This window comes from Urocitellus parryii, chromosome 2 (genome assembly GCF_045843805.1).
Source record: "Urocitellus parryii isolate mUroPar1 chromosome 2, mUroPar1.hap1, whole genome shotgun sequence".
In the NCBI taxonomy this organism is placed as follows: Eukaryota; Metazoa; Chordata; class Mammalia; order Rodentia; family Sciuridae; genus Urocitellus; species Urocitellus parryii.
The window spans coordinates 37,992,483-38,016,202 of record NC_135532.1 but is presented as its reverse complement, the minus strand read 5'-3'; the positions used below and the strand labels follow the sequence as shown (position 1 = coordinate 38,016,202).

The 23,720-nt window shown below is 34.3% G+C and overlaps 1 protein-coding gene across 1 annotated transcript in view; it reads right to left on the bottom strand.

Moving 5' to 3' along the window:
• Kpna3 (karyopherin subunit alpha 3) overlaps positions 1-23,720 on the bottom strand; it is an 81,313-nt gene that overhangs the window by 6,780 nt on the left and 50,813 nt on the right. The window contains exons 3-12 of the mRNA XM_026393651.2: positions 16,919-17,008; positions 16,700-16,729; positions 16,561-16,613; positions 16,333-16,428; positions 12,360-12,445; positions 10,449-10,535; positions 9,917-10,086; positions 8,557-8,601; positions 1,834-1,965; positions 410-538 (exon numbers count right to left, since the gene is read on the bottom strand). Coding sequence (XP_026249436.1) covers positions 410-538; positions 1,834-1,965; positions 8,557-8,601; positions 9,917-10,086; positions 10,449-10,535; positions 12,360-12,445; positions 16,333-16,428; positions 16,561-16,613; positions 16,700-16,729; positions 16,919-17,008 — 918 coding nt within the window. The remainder of the gene's footprint in view (positions 1-409; positions 539-1,833; positions 1,966-8,556; positions 8,602-9,916; positions 10,087-10,448; positions 10,536-12,359; positions 12,446-16,332; positions 16,429-16,560; positions 16,614-16,699; positions 16,730-16,918; positions 17,009-23,720) is intronic.

Sequence of the window (23,720 nt, the reverse complement as noted above, 5' to 3'; positions counted from 1 at the left end):
AAATGATCTTTGAATTTAAGCACTCCATCTTAGGGCACATTCTAATTTTGTTAGTGAATACATTATGATCTGTTTGTTTAAAAAATGTAATAGTTATTTTGGTGGGGGATTTTTGCCTATACTTGTACCTAGTGGCTGCAATTTAATAATTGTTGCTACTGTTCAATCTGTAAAAACACCAAGCAGTCTAAAAATGTTGTTTTTTTTCTTCTGTAATGATCAGGGCAGTACTCACAGGAAGCAACTAAAAGCTAAAATAAAACAATTATAGAGTGGGTTTAAACAATTTTCTACTGTAGTGGTTTTTGAAGAAAAATACAAACATCTAGAAATAGAAACTAGGAAGGAGGTGGTGAAAAATGAAAGATACAAAGAGAAAGAAAAACCGTGAGGAGACTCCATGCCTTACCTTATTTATCTTCTCTTTTGGATGTGATAAGAGATTTGGGAAGTGTGACAGGACATCACAATTGAGAACAACCTGGGTCTGCTCATCAGTGCCTGTCACTATGTTGCCAACTGCTCTGAGAGCTGCAGTCTGGAGAGGGGATAAAATGTTTTCCATGAGTTTATTTCTTTATAATGAAACCAATGATATATTTTTCAAAACCCTGAGAAAATGTAAACATGTAAAGAACAAATGATTTAACATTTATTTCATCCTTATACAAAGCAATAAGTAGACTGAATAATTCTGAAATTTAAACAATAGTCTCTTGTGGAAAAAAAAGAAACTTTATGGTAAAATTATGTAAAAAAAAGATTCAAAAATAAAAGGAAATTAAAACAAAAATCATAAAGTACTATTTTTTAAAAATATTTTTTAGTTGTTAATGGACCTTTATTTATTTATATGTGGTGCTGAGAATCAAACCCAGGGCCTCAACCCCAGCCCCATAAAGTACTATTTTTTAAAAAGTTATTTTTATCCATTAGTTAACTGGCACCACAGAAATATTTTAATGTAGGACTGAAACAGGCACACAATTCCATCTAGAAATTCATACTGGTGGAGTTGTGATAATTGAAAAACTATTTACAGATTGAACAGTAGCAACAATTATTAAATTGTAGCCACTAGGTGCAAGTACAGGCAAAATCCCCCACTCAAATAATTATTACCTTTTTTAAACAAACAGATCATAATTTAATCACTAACAGCCACCTACCCACCTCTAATCAGAGGTGGAGAGAAAGAGGCTGTGTAGTTAGGAGGCTATTATAATTATATGAGAGAAAGAAAATAAGTTTTAAACTAAATCAGTGGTTCCAGATAGACAAGGAGAGACAGATGAGAAAACTATATAAGAATTGAAAAGGATTTGTTAACAAAATGGGAAATGAGAAGAGGAATTATAGAATCTAAATTAGACCATGCTGTGCGCTGACAGGGATACTGGAAGATGAGAAAGTTTGTGGGAGAGGATGATCCATTTCATTTTTGGTTGAAATAACAATGAAAAGATTGAAGGAGTTCTTAAGGATATGTCTAAGGGGTCAAGAACAATTGGCTAGGGGCTGGGGATGTGGCTCAAGTGGTAGTGTGCTTGCCTGGCATGCGTGCGGCCCAGGTTCGATCCTCAGCACCACATACAAACAAAGATTTTGTGTGGGGGGGGGAGGGGGGGGAGAACAATTGGCTATATGGTTCTGAAACTCAGTAAAGAATCTTCGTGTGAGGAAGAGTTGGAAATCAACAAAATTGGGCTCAGGAGATACTACAGGAGCAATCTTGAGGATAATTGCTAACAGACATAATTGAAGGCTGGTTGTATAAGCTAATTGGATAGAGCAAACAGAATTCTATGTAAGAAAAAAATCTGAAATACTTACTTGAACTTTCACTTCCTGGTGACTCAGAAGGGGCACAAGAAATGGCACAACTCCCGAATCAATCACCATCTGTATCTGTTCATTACCTCCATCTGTCAAGTATGACAGAGCCCAAACAGTATCTACAAGAATCTACAGGAAGTGAAAAGAATAACCCATTGACATATTTGTTTGATTGCTAAAATACACATCTCAGAGTGATGACAGAAAAAGTAACCAAAATTTTTATGTTTTACCTTGGTGGCAAAGACAGTTGCTTAGTGAATAATTTGTTAAACGGCAGGTATCTTACCTTTCTCTCGATGCCTATCTCAGATCACTTCACAAATATGAGACACAGAAGTCTGGGACAACCTCTACCTCAACTTGTGATTAAATGTATCAGATAAGATAAATTTAACAACAGGCAGAAAATAATTTCCCCTGTTCCTTCCCCAAAATTAAGTACCTAAAAATTACATGAAAACACCTCAGATACAGTAGTAGTATGAGGCCAGTACATCATGCTGCTTCAAGTCTAGAAACACCAGAAAGATCAACTATCTACCCTCCCGATTTTCAAACATGTTTGGCCATGTAACTTTTTGAAGTACTGAAGTAACAAAGAAAAGACTTGGCACTTTAACTTCATTTGGGAAAAAAAGCTGTTTGCAAAGCCCTTGAAACACGTCCTCAACTGAAAAGCATGGGATATAAATTATGACCTCACCCATCCTAATATGAACATAAAAGAAAATAAAAACTGCAAAAGAGACGTGGTAACACATTCAAGGTCAAAGAGCTTGTATGGTTCTCCTTGGTGTATGCAACAGAGGGATACAGTTCTTATCCCATGTGAAATCCAGAGATATTTCCTATTAGGATACCCAAACAAAAGGTATCTTGTTGTCCTAAAATAATAGTAGCTATCCAAATTCACATATCCTTCAGAAAAACATAGATCTGAATAAGAAGGAACAAATAAAACTATATTTAGTCCACATGCCCAGCATTACTAGGAGTCCAAAAATATTAATAACTTCAAATTACCTGCAAGTAGAGAAAAAATTAAATTCTAGCTTTTGTCTGGACTGCCTATCCCAAACCTATGTGAGACTTTAGTAGAGAATCTACTTCAATGGGACAGTGACCATATGGCCTGGAAAGCCTAAAATATTTACTCTCTGAACATTTACAGAAGAATATGTTAAACCCTTTTCTATAACATATGCTTCATTCACCTAACAAATGACTCGGAAAACGTAAAAAAAAAAAAAAAAGACCCACAAAAACTAATAATAAGCATTTACTATATCTCATTGTAAATCAAGAACTAACACAAATGTGAGGATAACAGTGAAAGAATAATTTGTAAATGTTCTATGTTCTGAGAAAATAGAAATATTCTATCAGAAAAGGATGGAAGAAGCTGTACCTGAGAACTGAACCCATCTTTCACAGTGAGTCCACCTTGCTGTAAGTATCTGTAGATGCTTTGTGTGTTAACAAAATTTGGCTACTATCTAATGTAGCAGTAAAAAGATTTATAGAAACCACCCAGCAACTCAGGAGCTGAGGTAGAAGGATCCCACGTTCAAGGCTAGCCTAGACCACTTAGTGAAACCCTCTAAAAATAAAAAATAAAAATGGCTGGGGATATAGCTCAAACATCTCTAGGTTCAATCCTCAGTACCTGGGTGGGGAAGGGAGTGGTTTATAGAAACCAGAGTCTCATTGATAACCAAAATGTGCAAGGAACAACTAAAAAAATAACTTGTCCTGCCAGGAACCAGAAAAATCTCAACACAAAAGATAAAAAAGACAGTCAATGGATGCCAACACTGAGATAGATTTGATAAGGATTTTTAAAGTAACATAAAAATGCTTCAGTGAGCAATTATGAACATGTTTGAAACAAAAAACAAAGTCTCGGGAAAGAAAAAGAAGACATGACAGGAAAAACCACAATGAACTCAAAGTTAGGTCAACAGAAATTATTCAATTTGAATAACAATAAAAACAAACAAACAAAAAAAAAAACATAAAAAAATGAGCAGAGCCCATAGGACTTGTAGCACAATAATGACAGAACTAACATTTTTGTCATCACAGTTCCTAAAGAAACAGCTCGAAAAAACATGATGAAATAATGGGGGGAAATGTATCAAATTTGGCAAAAGACATATGATTACACATTCAAAAATGTAAGGATGAGGTGAGAGAAGAATTAGTTTATTTATTATTGCACAGGTTATAGAAAGGAGCAAAAAAAAATCACTTAAAACTGTCAAAACAGGGGCTGGGGTTGTGGCTCAGTGGTAGCGTAGGCAAAATAGAACTAAAATGTCACAGAAAAGCAGATCATAAATATGAAGTCTATTTGCAAAAATACAAATAAAAATGTCCCTTAAACAAACAAAATGCTTAACATCACCCATAACAAATGAAAAGTAAATTAAAACTGAGATAGTTTTTTACCTATCAGATAAACAAAAATTTCAAATGTGACAACACACTCTATAGCACAGCAACGGAGAAAGTCACTTTTGTATGAAACTGGTGGGGAAGCAAAATGGCATAACCCCTAAAAATCAGGGAATTTGGCAATATGTGACAAAAATTACAAATGCATTCACTCTGATCCAACAATCCTGCTTTTAAAAATTTACCATAATAATACACCCAATAATATAAAAATGCACAATACTAAAATTCTGAAAAAACTATGTTTGTAAAACAGAATCCTGTGCAGAATGATAGTCTGCTCTGCTATGTTTAAGAGATTCCTAAATGAAATGTAACTTTGTTTCATTACATGACTCCAACTATTAGCAGAAAACCATTTTTTTCCCCTAAGTAATACACAGAGGCTTAGATAATGAGGATTCTAGACGGAGATTAATGAATGGTTTTCAGTGGGGTCTCCATGACACCATCTCAAAGGCTGAAGGGTGAAAGTAAGCTAGAGCTAGGTCTTAGACCTCTGAAACTACACACTCGTGTAGTCTCCCTTCAGTTTTGCTTTTTGAAATATATCAGGTCTTCATTATTTAAAGAAACTTATTGGGCCTTCATTACTTAAAGAAACCTTAAAATTTTTTAAATTCACAGCATAAGATTATTAGATGATTCTAGTTTCTTCTGTTTCCTTCAGTTTGTTTCCTTATCTCTATTATCAGACTAACAGCTAACCAATGTCTTTTTTTTTTTTCCTAATATTTATTTAGTTAGTTAGTTCTCGGCGGACACAACATCTTTGTTGGTATGTGGTGCTGAGGATCGAACCCGGGCCGCATGCATGCCAGGCGAGTGCGCTACCGCTTGAGCCACATCCCCAGCCTAACCAATGTCTTTGATGTTCTTAATTTTGCTTGTTGGTGTCTTTTCCCATTTGAACTACTTCTGCTATTTCATACTTTATCCTTCTACTATTCATTTTTCTTGGTTTTCCTTTTCTTGAATTCTATGCCAAACTATCTGGCCTTCTATGATCACTAATATTCAATGAAAGTACTTATTTCCTGCTAGTTAATAAACTAATTAGTCATACACCAACAAAGCCTTTGGCAGTCTGGGCTACTTTATTTTTCACCATTTATGTCTGCTTTTTGCTGCTAAAAACCTTTACAACTTTACCTCACCTGTAATTTCAGATGCTTGAAGACTGCTAGAAAGCAGATAACTCAGTCAGGATAGATACACCCACATACCAAGATTAAAATCCCTACAGGGTCAATTTTTTGAATTAACATATTTCTTGAAAACTTGTATAATGTGAGCCACAGAGAAATCTCTAACAGTCTTACAATAAGGATATGCTCAGCTAAAAGAACTTCATGGATTTTTGCTACCTTCAGTGCAGTAATATGCTAACAAATCATGTCCTGTTAAGCACCATTACTGAAAACTATTACTATATATAGCATTTCCTAGAAGACTAGATGGCTATGGAATGTTAACTTCACACAGGCTTCAGAGACAACTGGAGTTGAATCAAAATGCAATTAATTATATACATACATTAAGTCCTTATATTCATTAAAGAATAACTCAGTAGACTTTGGGTGCGCAATTTCTGCACATTCTTTTTTTTTTTTTTTTTTTTTTTTAAAGAGAGAGTGAGAGAGGAGAGAGAGAGAGAACTTTTTTTAATATTTATTTTTTAGTTCTCGGCGAACACAACATCTTTGTTGGTATGTGGTGCTGAGGATCGAACCCGGGCCGCACGCATGCCAGGCTAGCGCGCTACCGCTTGAGCCACATCCCCAGCCCAATTTCTGCACATTCCAAAGAAAGGACTGACGCTTCATCAGCTCCTATGAGATAGTGTGAGTCTGATAATGTTCTCTTTAGTAGATGTGACACTTTGGGCTGTGCCAGATAGTTTATGCTAACAATTTAATTACAGAAAACACCTCTTTTTGATCCCTTCAGGCCTCAGGCCATGCTATATCAATTTGACCTCTGGGAAGGGCTGAGAAAGGTCAGTTACACAGGCAGTGCAATGTGGCTGACCCCCAATAAAACCCCTGGACACCAAGGTCCAGGAACTCCCTTGGATAGCAACAATTCATAAATGTTACTGGGAGAATTAAGTGTTGCCCTAACTTAATATGACTCTATTGGGAGAGGACAATTAGAAGCTTGCACCCGCATTTTCCTCAACCCTCATCCTATCTTCCTTTTGGCTTTGTTGATTTTAATCTCTTTTTGCTGTAATAAACTATTGCACAAGTGTAACAGCTTTTCTATATTCTACAAGCCCTTTTAGTGAATCATAAAACCTGAAGGTGGTCGTAAGGATCCCCAATATACTTTTACCAATAATCTAGTCTCAGCACATAACCAATCTGCTACAACTGACTAATTTCATTGGTACCAGAAGTAAAATAAACTAGAATTGATTTAGATGTTAGTGACACTGAAAATTGTCTAGGTCTCTATAATCATGAATGAATGATTTCAAAAAGAGAAAGGAAACAAGATGCTCTAGATTTACTAGGACTGCAAATTAACCTAAGCAACACAACAGATAGAAAGCAAACAAACATAAACAGACCTGAATCATTCAGATTTCTCTCTAGTTCTCAGGGTCATTACTTAGTTTTGCTTCTAAGTGTTACACAGGCATATTAAAGTCCAAAACCCACTGAATCGTCTCACACCCCAACCCAACCTTTTCTCAGCATTCTCAGTAATCATCATTTAATAAATTCTTAATTTACTTTGATACTTTATACCTTTCCTTGCTGCTGTTTGTGTACTCTGCTGCATCCTACCCAAAAATTCAAGTTAGGAAAAGCTGGCTATCATCCCTGTCTCATCTTACCATCCATATCGAATCCAGCAAATTTATCATCTAGGTATTTATCAAGTCTCCCCTGGCCTTCTTAATTCTAATGTTTCAACCTCAACTGCTGGCCCTTGATTTTTCTCTCATTCCTACTACAAAATCACCATTGACGTGCCTTCTCAACTCCAATCTTCCCTAAAATCTACACTCCCCTTAGGTAGTATGAGCTATTAATCCAAAATATAATTTGACCATTTATTCTTCAGTCCCCGATCAGCTACACAAAAAGAATGAGACTCTTAATGTGATATCCAACATCTTATATGATCTAAAACCTGATAAATCTCTGCCTTATTTTTTCTGTTTCATAATTTACATTTCTATCACACTACTTCAATGAATTGCTTTGCAGATTCTTCTTCCACTGCCCAAATACAAGGAATTTCTTAAAGTTCAAACTTTAGTTCTCCTTCACACAATCTCAGTCTATGCCTGTATTTTTATCAATTCTTCTTTTTTTAATTTTTTAGTTGTAGATAGACACAATATCTTTATTTGATTTATTTACTATTATGTGGTGCTGAGGATCAAACCCAATGCCCCATGCGTTCGAGGCAAGTGCTCTACCACTGAGCTACAACCCTAGCCCCTCTTCAGTTCTTTATATACAGATAAATCCTAAATCCATACTGTATTCTCCTTCTTGGAAATATTGCTACAGAGAAACAACAAATTCCCCCAAATTCTACTTATTTTAGGTCCCAACACTCAAAAATCTCCCCCCCTTAATTATTCCTATTATTACTTGTTCTAGTTCATACCTCTATCATATTCTTTATAAACTGATTATGACTGCAAAATGGGTTTGCCCACACTCAAATTTTCCCTATTCTAAAATCTTCATATCTTTTTGTTGTTGTTTGGTGGCTGTTTTTATTTTCTTAGGGTACTGGGGATTGAACATAGAGATGCTTTACCATTGAACTACACCTCCAGCCCTTTTCATTTATTGTGATACAAGGATTCACTGAGTTGCCCAGGCTGGCCTTGAACTTGTGATCCTCCTGCCTTAGACTCTGAGTTGCTGTGCCACTTCCTTCTCTTTATAATGCTCCTCTCAAATGTCACTTCCTGGTGAAGTTTTCTGGTTTGCTAGACAAAATTATCTGTGCTTTCATAATAATTTACCACTTTGATCATTCTTTTTTCTTACCATTTAATGGTACTGAAGAGCACAGCTTTTGAACTGGCTTCAATTCTCAGCTACAGCTCTTATTCATTGTATGTTGTTAGTGCTTCATAAAGTTTTACCACTTTACAAATACTTTCAGTAACAGTATAGTAGTCCCCCTTTTATCTGTGGTACATGCCACAGACCCTGTTTGACACTTGAAACCCCTACCCAGATCCATCAAGAGCAAATTCCACATCTCAGCTTGTGCTTTACTTACATTTATATCCGTATGGTATATGAGGACACACAAAGCTGGCAAAATCTAAGGAAAACAAAGATAGACAACAAATAACACACAGTTCATGGATATATACTTGTAAACATAAATAAATATGACACAAAAAGCAGTAAATACTGTTTGCAGGGCAAGAAAGACAATGTTAAATTTGTTTAAGTATCTATTAGGAAAATGAAAATCTGATAAACCAAAAGCATATTTCAAATGTCCAATTAAAACATTCAAATAAATCTTGGAAAGATTAATGTACCTTAAAGGAAAAACATTGGTTTTTAATAACTTTCTTTATGATATTAATGATAAAATGTCAGCTAGGTGCAGTGAGGCACACCTGTAATCCCAGTGACTCAGGAGGCTGAGGCAGGAGGATTGCAAGTTCAAAGCCAGCCTTAGCAGCTTAGTGAGATACTATCTCTAAATAAAAAATTAAAAAAGGGTAGGGATGTGACTCAGTGGTTAATACACCTGGGTTCAATCCCTGGTACAAAAAAAGAAGTCTAGTGAAAAAAATGAAGATGCAAATATAGTTAATGCTATTTAAGAAAAGTTATTCTTAAAACTGTCATTGTCTCACTTACCTTATTAAAGTTTATAAAAATCAGATTTTTATTTATAAGCTATTTGAGTAAAATTAAAGCTTTTGACTTCTGCCTTAGTCAAGAAAATAACAACCAGTACAAAATATAAAGCGTTGTTTTATGGATTTAATCCTTACAGATTTTTAAGATCTGGGAAAGATTTTAGAATCCTTCCCAAGGAACTGTATAATAACAAAAGGTAGCAGATACTGGCTAAAGATGCAAATTATAGAGACAGTCAACTGTTCTTTACCCAGTCAAGGGAATAAAGAGTTCATAGGATTTTAAAAAATACTCAGATATCAATATACATACTAGCTGTAAATAGCAAGGTTTTTATTTTGTTTTAATTAGATTTACCACTGATTTTTGTCAGAAATCAATTAGACTTAATGAGTTCATTCAAGAATATTTGCATGTAAGTATACTAGTTTTACCTGTAGCAACCCCTTTTTAAATTGGTAAATGCAATGCACGAATAAAACTTAAGATTTTCTCCCTCCTTTCATATTTTTCTATTTGAAATGTTTGTGTTTTTATGAAGTCATTAGAAAATAAGCTTTAGATGGGCTGACATTCTTTCAGATATATTAAACACTCAATTTTTATTTCACAGGAGAAATTAAATATGGTATGTTACTTAAAATCTCATACCTGCAATGAAATCAGTATATGCATTATTTCATTCCCCTGTGCATGAACACCTAAAGCAAAAACATAGGGAAAAATATACCATTTGTCCTTTACAATTCTTCATTTACCTCCTGAACTGTCTCCATAGGCGGTGGGGGGTCCTTATTCCTGCAGAGATTGACAATGACCCATGTGACGTTCCGAAGGAAGGTGATGGGAATGGAGGGATTGATGAAGGACAGAAGAGGTTTGACAACTCCCAGTGATATGACATAATCTCTACATTGAGGACCATCACCTACAGAAATGAAAATTGTATTTAAAAAAAAAAATTACATTCAGGATGAGAAAGTTTGAAATGTATGCAATGGCTTATGTTGGGACACTGATGTTCTATGTTTCCTCACCATTAGTCAAAGGCATCAAGCGTTGTTTCTTCAGATTTTGATTTGAGGAACACAAATTTATCCTAGCACTGCTGATAAAAATTACATATCCTTTTGAAAGAGGTACCATCTTAAGTTAGTATTTATGAGGGTGGAATATAGTCAACCCACATTAAATCAGAGGAAACATAGTGTGTAATGGCTATGCCAATGTAGAAAAAAAGTTAATTAAGATTCTTAATTGGGAGTCTTTTCAAACCTAAATGCAACTTACCTATAATGTTTCCCAAAGCCCACACTGCTTGTTCACAAACATTCTGATGTGGTGAATGAAGAAGTCTCAGAAAAAGAGGTACTGCATCTATAACAAAAAAACAAAAACAAAACAAAACAAAACAAAACCCTAATACTTATACTGACAAAACATTGAGTTTATAATTTCAATCTAAATAAGTTGATAAAATACACAGAGCCTAGCACACTGTAGTTGCCTGATTAGAGTTCCCGGGATAAATATATGCGGCTTAGGTATCTTTTAAAATAATTTCAGTATTTTCCCCAGTAATATTTGAGTAACACACCAATTAACAGTAGCTAAACAATATTATTAGTTAACTAAAAGAAAACAGCAGCATGAAATCTTACTTATAATTTATTCAAAAATAAATAAATAAAAAGATGCTAGGCATGCCTGTGATCCCAGCTACCACAGAGGATGAGGCAGGAGGATTGGGGTTTGAGAAAGCCTGGGGCACTTGCCTAACGAGTACAAGGGCCTGGGTTCAATCACCTGTACCGCATGCATGCATGCATGTATACACACACACACACACACACACACACACACACACACACAAGTTCCTATCCCAATCATATTAACTTAATTAACCTTTTTTTTTGGGGGGTGGGGTATTGGGGATTGAACCCAGGGGCACGTACCACTCAGCTGCAACCCCAGCCTTTTTTTTGGTCCATTTTTGAGGGACCTTTATTTCATTCACTTATTTATATGCAAGGCTGAGAATCGAACCCAGTGCCTCACACATGTGAGGCAAGCACTCTACCACTGAGCCATGATCCCAGACCCACAGCACTTTATATTTTTTGTTTTGAGACAGGGTCTTGGCTACTTTGCTCAGGGCCTTGCTCATTTACTGAGGCTGGCTTTGAACTTGTGATCCTTTCAAGCAGCAGGGACTATAGGCAAGCACCACTGTAACTGGCCTAACTATAAAATATAATACTTTAGCCAATATAATCTTAATTCTTATTACAGGACTAACTAAAGAATTGATTAATTTCATATCAGATATATCTTATATTTCAAAATAATTTATTATTATAATTTTCACTTTTTATATTACTTATACCTTATACCCATTTCTAGGATAAGTTAGATCACTTTTTCATAAATTTCAGTCCTGTACTCTCTCTGGAGTATTTTTGTTATAGCTGTTTCTATATAGATTTGCCTATTCTGGCCATTTCAAATAAATGAAATCATATAGCATGTGTTTTGTTTTTTATGTCTGGGTTCTTTCACTTAGCATAATGCTTTTGAGGTTTAACTGTGATGTAGCAGGTATCAGTACTTTATTCTTTTTAATTGCTGAATAATTTTCCATTGCACATACCTTTTGTTTATCCACCCATCTGTTAATGAACATCTGGATTGTTTATCAAGAAAGCTGTTGTGAATGTGTGTACAAGTCTTTATATGAACATATCTCACCTTAGTTTCACCCTAGGAGTGGAACTGCTGGGTCATATGATAACATTATATTTAACCTTTTGAGAAAATATTCTTCAAAGCACCTATACCATTTTACATTACCACTAGTAACAGAGTTTCAACTGAGTGATATTTTTAATTCAACTAATTTCATTTAGAAATTAGTCATAGAAGACTAGTATCATTATTACAAAATGAAAATAATCAATAAATTGACAATGAAAATAAAACACTATTGTTAAACTCTACTCCCTTTTTAGTAACCACAGTTAAAATTATTTAATGATAGAGTAATGATAGTTATGGGAAAGATATCAACCTTATAATTCTTTTAAACTTATAGAATTAATCAATTGTAAATGTTAAAAGGTGAAATTTCATCTGTACTACAAAACCTATTTTATTGTCATCACTAAAAACAAGTTCAGAGGAAAAGGAGTTAAATTGACTTACTAGACTGTACAACAGCTTGAGTCTGTGCAGAAGTTCCTGATGCTATATTAGTTAGTGCCCAAGCAGCTTCAAACTGTAATGAAGGACTGCAAGAAATAATAAAAAAAAAAATCCACTTATACACATAACTACCACCTAAATTTATGAATCTTAGACCTCTAAGGCTCTCTTACCTTATTTTTGAATTTAACATTTTATAACCAATGGCCGGCTGCATATCTCTGACTGAATATCTCACTATCTTCCAAGCCAATCACTATAAACTTGTGTTTTTATATCATCGGTGGCTGCAACATTTAGGCAGTCATCATGTCCCTTGACTCCTTCCGTCCCACAGACAACACATCTAATCAGAATCATGACAATTTTATCTCTTGAATATTTCTTGCATTTATAGAATTACTCTTAATATCACTGTGCTGGATGAGGCCTTCATTATCTCACTTGGATCACTGCCAGCTTCTAGACTGGTCTTAAAGTTGGAACCCCATCTGATTCCACATACTATCTGTGTGACATACTGGAGATATTACAGGGCTGCATAATTTCGCTAAAAAAAGACAAGATCATTATAATTTCGAATAGTCATGGAAGACCTCACAAAAAAAGTGGAAACTGATTTAACTTTCAAAGATGGATTTTAAAAGGCAGGCACTGAAAGCTAGTGGAAAAAAGATATCAGTTGGGATGATCTTGTATATAGATGACAGCAAATAATCAAGAGAGGTGAGGCCAAGAAGATATACAAAAATTTAACAGTGTGTGTGTGTGTGCACATGTGTGTATACACACCAGGGTGGGAGTAGGCATTGGAAGGATGTTTCAAATCCTAAGCTTCAGAATTTATAATTTGTTCTATAGGCACACTAAGTATAGGGTGCTACTGAAAAGGGGAGTAAAGAAAATAATGTTAGTCAATGGTGTGCAGAATGGATAAAAAAGGTTAAAGGATAATGTAGGAGAGACCTGTTAAAAGACATGTACAAAAGAACTGATAAAAGGAGTCTAAACCTGTAATCCCAGCAGCTCCAGAGGCAGAAACAGGAGGATCGAGAGTTCAAAGCCAGCCTCAGCAAAAGCAAGGCACTAAGACAGTGAGAATCTGTCTCTAAATAAAATACAAAATAGGGCTGGGCATGTGGCACAGTGGTCTAGTGCCCCAGAGTTCATTTCCTGGTAACCCCTCCTCACCCCACATCCCAAAAATGGAAAAATTGAAAGTTAGCATAGATTCATGAAAGAATATAAACCCCTTAAGTAGAATACCATAGTAGGACAGGGTAGAGCTAGAAAAAACTAAGACAAGCCAAATAGGGAATTAGAAGATAAATGTGTAGCCGGGTGCAGTGGCACACACCTGTAATCCCAGGGACTTGGTAGGCTTGAGACAGGAGAATCATGAGTTCAAAGCCAGCCTCAGAAACTGCGAGGCACTAGGCAACTCACTGAGACTCTGTCTCTAAATAAAATACAAAAGAGGGCTGGGGGTGTGGCTCAATGGTTGAGTACCCTGAGTTCAACCCAAAGTACCAAAAAAAAAAAAAAAAAAAGAAGGTAACTGTGTAAACATTGAAGAAGAAAATGAGATTGTTAGTTATCAAAAAGTTAAAAAGCACAAAGAAAAGGTTTTAAGGAAAATAAATATTAGAGATATAACAATAAAGATGGAAATATACCCTTTTTTTGAGAATTTTAATATTTATTTTTTTTTTAGTTTTTGGCAGACACAACATCTTTGTTTGTATGTGGTGCCGAGGATCGAACCTGGGCCGCCCGCATGCCAGTCGAGCGCGCTACCACTTGAGCCACATCCCCAGCCCTGGAAATATACTTTACAGTTAAAAAAGATGGAGCAGATGAGAAAATGGAGTAGTAGATAAGAGTTACATGATAAATTCTGGGAAAAGGTAGGGAATAAGAAAGTATCTGAGGTAGAGGAGAAATGGACAGTAAGATCAGTGATGATAATATATGTTGTCCCAGATTAGAAGAAGAAAAGATTATTAAGTTGGTCAGGTGGAATACTGGAAATGGGGGACATAAATGAGAAAATATAAAGATATAAATAAATTGAATTACAAAGCCAGGATAATCTTCCAATACATCATGTGAAAAATAAATTATAGAAAAATGAGTACATGAGTAAACGAGTGAACAATTATTTTAAGATTGAGACTGTATAACATGTTTTGTATATATTATAATTTCCATTTTCTACAACCACCTCATTTTTACAAGAGAGGTATGTGAGGCTCAAAAACCACTTGGGTTTTGGACAACTGTCAAATCCTGGATTTAAACCAGGATCTATGGTTTTTTACAGTATAAAACAATTTCCTATAAGATATCCCTAAAGTCATATGTAAGCCACCAGCAATTTTTTATTCTTGCTTTGGGTGGTTGTTACACAGGTCTGTGTTATAAATATTCATTAAACTGCATATGTTTTATCATACTTTTCTTGTGTATATGCTGTTTCACAGATATATCCAAAGGAGTCTATGCCAGAGGACAAAAAGAATGAGCAAAAAAAGAAAGAAAAGAGGACCAAGCATAAAAATGAGGACTAACATGGGGGTAGGAAAGACGGTAGAATGAGATGGACATCTTTACCCTAAGTACATGTATGAAGACAGGAATGATGTGACTCTACTTTGTATACAACAAGAGACATGAAAAACTGTGCTCTATATGTGTAATATGAATTGAAATGCATTCTGTTACATATAACAAATTAGAATAAATAAATTTTTTAAAAAATGATTCCAAGTCAGGTGAGTGACATACACCTATAATCCTAGTGACTTGAGAGGCTGAGGTATGAGAACTGCAATTTTAAGACCAGTCTGGACAACTGAGAGAGACTGGGTCTCAAAATAAAAAATAAAAAGGGCAAGGATGTGGCTTAGTGGTAGGGCACCCCTGGGTTCAATTCTCAGAACCTCTACACCCCCACACTCACACACAAAGGGAGTTGGGGGCAGGAGGCTCCAAATGTAGAGGTAGAATAACATTTATTTAAAAAATAACTGATTAAAAAAACCCCTTACCTTTACTTAAATAAATCTTGTTTCAAAAAATACTCAGAGATGACAGTACAGAAAAAAATCTCAAGGGTTTAGGGGTGTGGGATGGGAAGAGTTGTGCAACATTATGGAAGCAGAAGGCACTTTTAAATACTAAAAACCCTTAGTGGCAACATTTACATGCCACTATTTTTATCTGTCAACTGAAAATTCCTTGGACAGCCTTTAGCATAATATCCCAAATTTTAGTCTAAATGATTTTAAATGCCAAAATAGCATTTATTTTAAAGCATTTAAGTTAAGACTTATATTCTCCCCAGTTTATTCAAACTGATGAAACTTAAGATATAGTCTGAGATATTTCATAAGATACCAAACAGTATTTTTTTTTCTTCTCTTCTGAATAACTACAACTCACCACCTGACTCCTAATGTACCACAAACAAAAAGCATAATGTTGGACAACTAATCATGGCTGAAGCTCTATTAAAGACTACACAGAGGATCAGGGATCAGTTGGAATATTCCCAGGGTACAAAAGAGCCACTTAGTTCTGGAAACCATTCATGTTGACTAGTCATGAGGTTAATCTATATATAGACTCATAAGCAAAGGGTGACTCAAATACTATTTGGGTTGTTTTAAAATATTACTAATAAAAAACCATAACAAAAAAGACTTTACAGTCTTCAAGATAGATTTAAAGTAAGCAAATACCCAGGAACTAAATATTTTCTATAAAATATAGATTTTATAGAAAATATATATTACAGAAAAGTACTCTTGGTCTGCTGAATATGATGAAAGAATTAGAAAACTACTATAAAAAGGCATGACAATTAAAAACATAACAAATGCAAAACCAAACTGAACAGTTTGGTTAGATGACAATCCAAAATCTTAAGTTACCTGGAAAAAAGCAAATAGGGAATTGAATCCATACTTACTTATCATCCCTTTCTAGACATTTAACTAAAATTGGTAAAATCCCAGATTTTATGAGGTCATCAATTGGTGGGTTTCTGTCACTGGATAATAGTTTTCTATAAAAAGAAATACAAGAAATTAAATGTTATAATTTTTGAACTATGAACAGCAATAATAATGTACTCCTCCTAGTCTATCAGCTAAGACGCTAGAGTTATAACTCTTTCTCTGGATAAATTAATGTTTACCTTGCTGCCTGGACAGCACTCAACTGGACCACTGGGTTATCACTTGTGGCATTCTGTAAAACCAAATATCAATTTCAGAAATTTGAAAAGAATCTATTTAAAAACACTCCAAATTGATAATATTAAATTAATAATATACCTGCAATATAGCTTCTAGTGTTACATTTTGCTGAAAAAGAAAAAAAAAAGATAGTTCAGGATAGTTCATTAGCAAAACTACATTCATTAAATAGCTATCTGTTAAAGTTAGAATTAACATGCCGTGTCATTATAAAATTGGTCTTGTGTTAAAAATAAAGTTCTCCAGGTTACTATAAAAATTATTTTAAATATACTTTATAAGAACAAGGTAACTTACTGCTTTAAAATCAGCATCAACATCTGAATCTTCTAAACTTTCTTCTTGGGGAACATTTCTCTTTTTCAATAAGTGTTCATCTCTTTTGTTCTGGAAGGTAACCAATAAAGGCTTAAGAACTCATGAGGGCTATTGTTAATGAAAATAGTCATTAAAATTATTTCAACTTTATTCAGCAATTATAAATTTGAGGATACTATACTCTTAATCATGTAGGAAATACATTGTAATATGCCAGTTTTCTTTTTCTTTCTTTTCAGTGCTGGGAATGGAACCTAGGGCTTTACACATGTTAGGCAAATACTCTACCACTGAGCTACATACCTTGGCTGGTGTCCCAATTTTATCTACTTGTTGATAACAGGTGCCTGAAGCAACTTATTAATTCAGCTTAAAAAGAAAGATCTCAAGGCTCAAATGTTAAGGTGTGTGCATATTTGCTGGAGGTGTAGGAAATGGGAATTCATTAACATGAATGCCACTTAACTTGCCATCATTTCAGATTTAAACTCTTACTATATAGCTTTTACAAATAAGAATTCTCTACTAGAAAATACATTTCTACATTTTATGAGACTTCAATTGTTTGTAATGATAACTATACTGTTTTATACAAAAGATACTTCTAGTGTCAATATACTACTTATAAAAGTGATTATAACATTATTGTTATTAAATGTTCATGGCAAAATTCAGATCAAATAGAAAATTAAAACTAAAAACATGTATCTGAACTGTAATGACTATTCTACATGACACCAATTTTTGTGCTATGTATAAGCATGTATGATTAAACACATTAATGACTATAAATACACTTATCATTCATTCCCACTTATATTACAGCACACTTCTTTTTTTATGTCTTTATTTTTATGTGGTGCTGAGGATCGAACCCAGTGCCTTACCTGTGTGAGGCAAGCACTCTACTGCTGAGCTTCAACCCCAGTCCTTCACAGCACACTTCTTTAGTAATTACCCAAATAACCAATTCCAAATTAATTATTTTTAAATTAAAGTATCTCATAAATATTCAAATCCATACATTGATGTTTTTACATAGTCTCAAATGACTTCACATAGGATACTTATTAATTTACAATTGGAAAACTTGACAGATGGCATTATTGACCAAGTGAAAAAAATATACAGTAAAAGACAAATCAACTCTGTGTGCCCCTGGTTTAGTGCACCGAGAAAAACATTATTACTCTATTGTATTCCTGCTAAAATCTATAAATAATTTCAGAAAAGTAAAAACTAATCTGCTGTTCTACAAAAAGGAGGCCTATACTCTTTAAAGATGTAATCATGAAAGATAAAAACTGAAAAACAGTACCAGACTGAAGGAAACCAAAGAAACATGACAATGAAGTACTATGTCTGATCTTGGATTGGATCTCTGATTTATAAAGTCCATTATGGAACAATTTGTAAAATCCGAGTTAGGTTTGTGGGCTAGATAACAAAATGTTACCTATGTTAATTCAATAAATGTACTATGGTCACAGGGGAAAGTATCTCCTTTTATAAAATATCAACTGATATATTAAGGACAATGAGACATCATGCCCATAATTTGGTTCAAAGAAAAAAACCACATATATACACATACATATATATTAACTATTAGTTTATAATATTCATTTAGTTTATTAACTAGTATTAATTTATACTACGTAAAAATAAAAAGGAAGAATAAGGCAAATATGAAAAATAATAAAAATCCAAGGAACTGGGTGCCAAGTAAAGAATATAATGGTATTTTTTGTATCATTCTTGCAACTTTAAATTTCAAACTACAAATTTGAAATTGTCTCAAAGATTATTTTTAAAACATACAATACACAGTATTCTGTAATATCTAATTTTAAAATCTATTATACAAACAGTAATCTAAACTTCTCTTTGATTTAATTTAAAGGGTTCAACAAAGTTTATCAGAAACTAACCCCCAACCCAAATTATTCTAATCCTAATCCCTACTATTTTCATTCTTTGTTCTCCTCTAACTTTTCTAGAACCTAAACAATCAAGTTTCTGAAGGTCTCTCAGGAAACTTACTCCATCATTCAAGCATGGAAGTAACATAAAGCACAAACACAATTAATGCCTTCTATATACACAATTCCTGATTCTAGGAACAGCATTTTATCTCTATGAATGAAGTGTGATATAATTTTTAGTACACAGCCTTTGTTTGGTATGAAAGCTCCTTTCTTTCCTAATTTAATTTTTTTCCTCTTCTAAGACACAAATGTGTTTTTAGTTTTATTAAATTACACTTCTTTGGAATTTAATGAAGTAGGCACATAATTTTTCCTTTTCACCTGTAAATGTAGTAAACAGTTGCTTTTCTAATGTTAAATTATCCTTGAAAGTTTTGGAATAATCTTTTGGATTGTTTTTAAGTAAATGTTGAATTCAATTTACAAATATTTTATTTAGGATTTTTCTTCCCCTATTTTCTCAACTGAACTGGCTGGTAAGCATCTTGGTCTGATGCTTGGGGTCATGGTTGTGCTAGCTTCATAAGATGAAATGTTCTCTTTTCACTTCTTCTGAAATCATTTAGTAAAGCAAAAATTATCTGTTCCTTGAATATCTGCTGAAGCTCAACCTGTAAAACTACTACTTTTCTTTTGCAGGAGGGATGGAAGAAGCTACATTTTAAGCATCTGATAAAAAACCCTTTAACTGTTTTTAGATATATTCAAATTTTTCATGTTCTTGAATTTACTGGGAATTTTTTTCCCTTTCCTAGAAAACTGACCACTTCAGTATAGTTTTCAAATTTGTTGGCACAAAGTTGCTCATATTCAAATTATGGTAGACTCCTTATAAATGAGACAATAATTGGGGATATAGCTCAGTTGGTAGAGTGCTTGCCTCGTATGCACAAGGCCCTGGGTTCAATCCCCAGTAACACACACACACACACACACACACACACACTAATTCCTCTTTCCATACCCACACCTTTGTGTAGTATAGCTCTACACAAACGGTTGGCCCCACTATGTGACTTGTTTTGGCAATGAGACAATTAAGCAAGAAGAAACATCATAAACTGTCATGTACTTGAATACCCTCTGTCAGGGAATACCCTCTCCCTTGCTATTCTTTTTCTGAAACCATCATGTGAACAACACAGAATCAGTGGAAGATGAAGTTATGTGGAGGATAACTGAAGTCCCAGCCAAGAGCCAGATACCGAAGATCATTCTACATCATCTAGTCACCAAACAACCTATCAACGGACAGAGATAAGAAAGGAACCCAGAAGAAAAGAGCTGAATTTTCCTAGACCCAAAAAACTTCTGCCAACCCAGGGAACTGTTCAGTGAGTAAAATGGCTATTTCAGGATGCTAAGTTTTGGAATGGTTTATTATTAAACAGTAAGAACTACTGATGCACTCATGTTTTAAAATATATGTTATAATTAGATTAATGCACCTTAAAAAATTCCTGACATTACTTGTTTCTTCTCTACTTGCTATGAATTTCTTCTATCAAGTACCTACCACTTTAACTACATGTTCTGACACAGAATTTTTTTGATTCCCAAAGTATTCAGAAATGCTTTAAAACTTTTAAAACTATGAGGTTTTTGTAACTGTCTTCCTCTCTGATTTGTAAATTAATCACATTGTGGTCAGAGCACATGTTCTACATAATACACTGAAACCAACTGACATCTGCTTTACGCCAGAGGTTCTCAAACTTTCTCAGTCCACACTGTAGGCTAAAGGAAGTACATGGCAGTTTATGATGTAGATAAGTCTTTTTCTGGCAAAAAGAAAAACATAAATTCAAAGAAGAAAATGACTTCACTCTTAGATAGAATATGTGATTGAAAACTATCTAAGATCTAATAGTTCTATGATATCTGTCACTGTGTTTCTTTAAAATTTTATAATGTCCCAAGGTCCCTTTTGTTCAATGTGGTATCCAACAGTACCTCAGGGAATAGTTTAGAAACTACGGTTTTATATTATCACAAAATCAGTTTCCAATTATGTATATGATTCTTAGACAAAAATGTGTGAATTAAGCTATCTTCTATAACTATGTGTTTAATCTATTCATTACTAAGAAGGAAGTCTCCCACAGTGATTACACCCTTGACAAATTTGTCCTAATTTTGCCAATGTTTATTTTATATGTATCTGGGCAAATTATTAGGCATATACTATAGCTTCTTAGTAAGTTGTTTCTTTTATCAACAATTAGATAACCTCTGCATTTAAACTGAAATCAACCTAGGCCAAAATATCTAGGGCATAAGAACCACACTTTACTCTCTCTCTCTTTTTAAAAATATCTTTTGGTTGCCAATGGACCTTTATTTTATTTATGTATAAGGTGTGCTGAGAATCAAACTCAGTACTTCACACATGTTACACAAGTGCTCTACCACTGAGTCACAATCCCTGCTCCCATACTTTACTCCTAATGAAGACATGTACAAGCCAAGCAAAGGTAACATGATATGATTAATCATTAAAGGAAACTTCATCAAAACTAGTAATTTGAGGCTAAATGTGTAGTTGTACTATATCACATGCCAGGTATGTGCAAGGCCCTGGGTTCAATCCTTAGCAGCACTTAGAACAATAGTAGCAACAACTAAGAAATTAAACAAACAAAAAAACCACTATTAACAACTTGAATTATCCATTCACTTGACACACCCTAGAGATTTTTGCCCTCCTGAAAGTTGTATTACAATATATTATGCACCCATAAAAAATAGTCCTTTCTTTGTCATGTGTAGGGGAATTCAGGGGGTATGTGTACTAGCTCAATTTCATCACCCACCTATTCTCAAACACCCACATAAATTAGATCATTTCTTGAGTTCCTTTAAAAATTCATTATAAATCTATTAACCATGTACTATACTTATCTAATTCTTTTCAGATTTTATTTTCTCCTATATTAAAACACAAGAAATTGCCACTTAATAGGTCAAAAAAGATTAGATAGAAATTTCTATGTCTCAACCTAATACTCCCAATACTCAGTTAATAAGTTCTGTATGTTTAGTAATTTACAGATAAAGTACTTCTTTTTCATTCCCAAATTTCTCTTTCCATCTTGAAAAAGTAGCCTGCAATTCTACACTTAAATTTGTGAAACAAGATAGCAGTCACTTCATATAAATCTTAAAAGGAATCAGGCATGGTGGCAGATGCCTGTAATCCCAGTAACTCAGGAGGCTAAGGCTGGAGGATATAAATTTGAGGCCAGACTCAATTTAGAGAGACCCTGTCTCAAACTAAAACACAGAAAGGACTGAAGATGAAGCTCAGTGGCAAAGCATTGCTGGATTCAATCCCCAGTACTCAAATACCTTAAAAAAGGACAGATAATTTTACTTACCAGTTTCACTAAAACCTGAAATAAGTAATAAATCTGTTTTTATAAAGGAATAACCCTCACCTTAAATCCTTAGTTTTAGTTTCCCTAAAACCAAAATCCTTATTCTTGCAGATGACTAAAAGGGAACATAAGAAACCTGGTTAAATTAAATTACATAAATGGGAAATATCAGAGTTAAGACTTGAACTGGGGTTGTAACTCAGCGTTAGAGCACTTGCCTAGCATATGTGAGGCACTGCATTTGATCCTAAGCACCACATACAAAAAAAAGGGCTTGAACCCAGGGACTGGAGTTGAGACTTACTATTAGAGTACTTGACTCATATGTGTAAGGCACTGGGTTTGATTCTCAGCACCACATATAAATAAATGAATAACATAAAGGTTTATCAACAACTAAAAGAATATAAAAAAAAGACTCGAACCCACATAATGGCTTCAGAGACTGTTTTCTTAAATGTATTTGACTTTTTTTTAAGTAGCAGAATAACTGCAGTTCCACCTAACTGCTTACAGAAAGGTAAGTAAAATGCTCACAAGACAGACTGTCCACTTAATATTAACACCTGTGAAATGACATTATTGCTGGCTGGTTATAAAAATATTCCTTCCACCCATAAGTTTTTTCTTCTTGTTGTTGTCTGACTGTTTTTGAACTAGAGACTGAACCCAGGGGTGCTTTACCACTCAAGTACATCCCCAGCCCTTTTTGAGACAGGGTCCTGCTAAATTGCTGAAATTACAGTTTGCAGAATCATTTAATTGTGGGGGCTGGGATTGTGGCTCAGTGGCAAAGTGCTTGCCTTGCACATGTGAGGCACTGGGTTCAATCCTCATCACAGTTTAACAATTTGCTCATTAAAGCTCACTTGCTTTGTTTCTAAATTTTGGCTATTACAAATAAAGCTGCTATAAATATCCACGTACAAGTTTTTGGGTTTTTTTTTTCTTTTTTTTTAGTTGTAGTTGGACACAATACCTATATTTATTTATGTGTTGCTGAGGATCAAACCTATGCTCCAGGCACGTGCTAGATGAGCGCTCTACCATAGAGCCACAACCCCAGCGTCCCTATGTACAAGTTTTATATGAGCGTAAGTTTTCATTTCTTTGGAAGAAATGCCCAGGAGTGTGAGTGCTAGGTCACAGAAGTTTCATGTTTAGATTTAAAATAATAATAATAATAATCTGCTGAATGGCCTTCTAGAATGATAATACCATTTCACATTTCCATCAGCAACAGATTAATAATCCAGTCTCTTCATATCTCACCGGTGTTTGATCGTTATCCCTAGCTTTTATTTTAATTGTTATGGTAGATTTGTAGCTTTACTTTTAATTTCTATTTCCCTGATGGCTAATAATAATAAACGTCTTTTCAGGAGCTTATGTGCCAGTTGCATATTCCTTTAAATG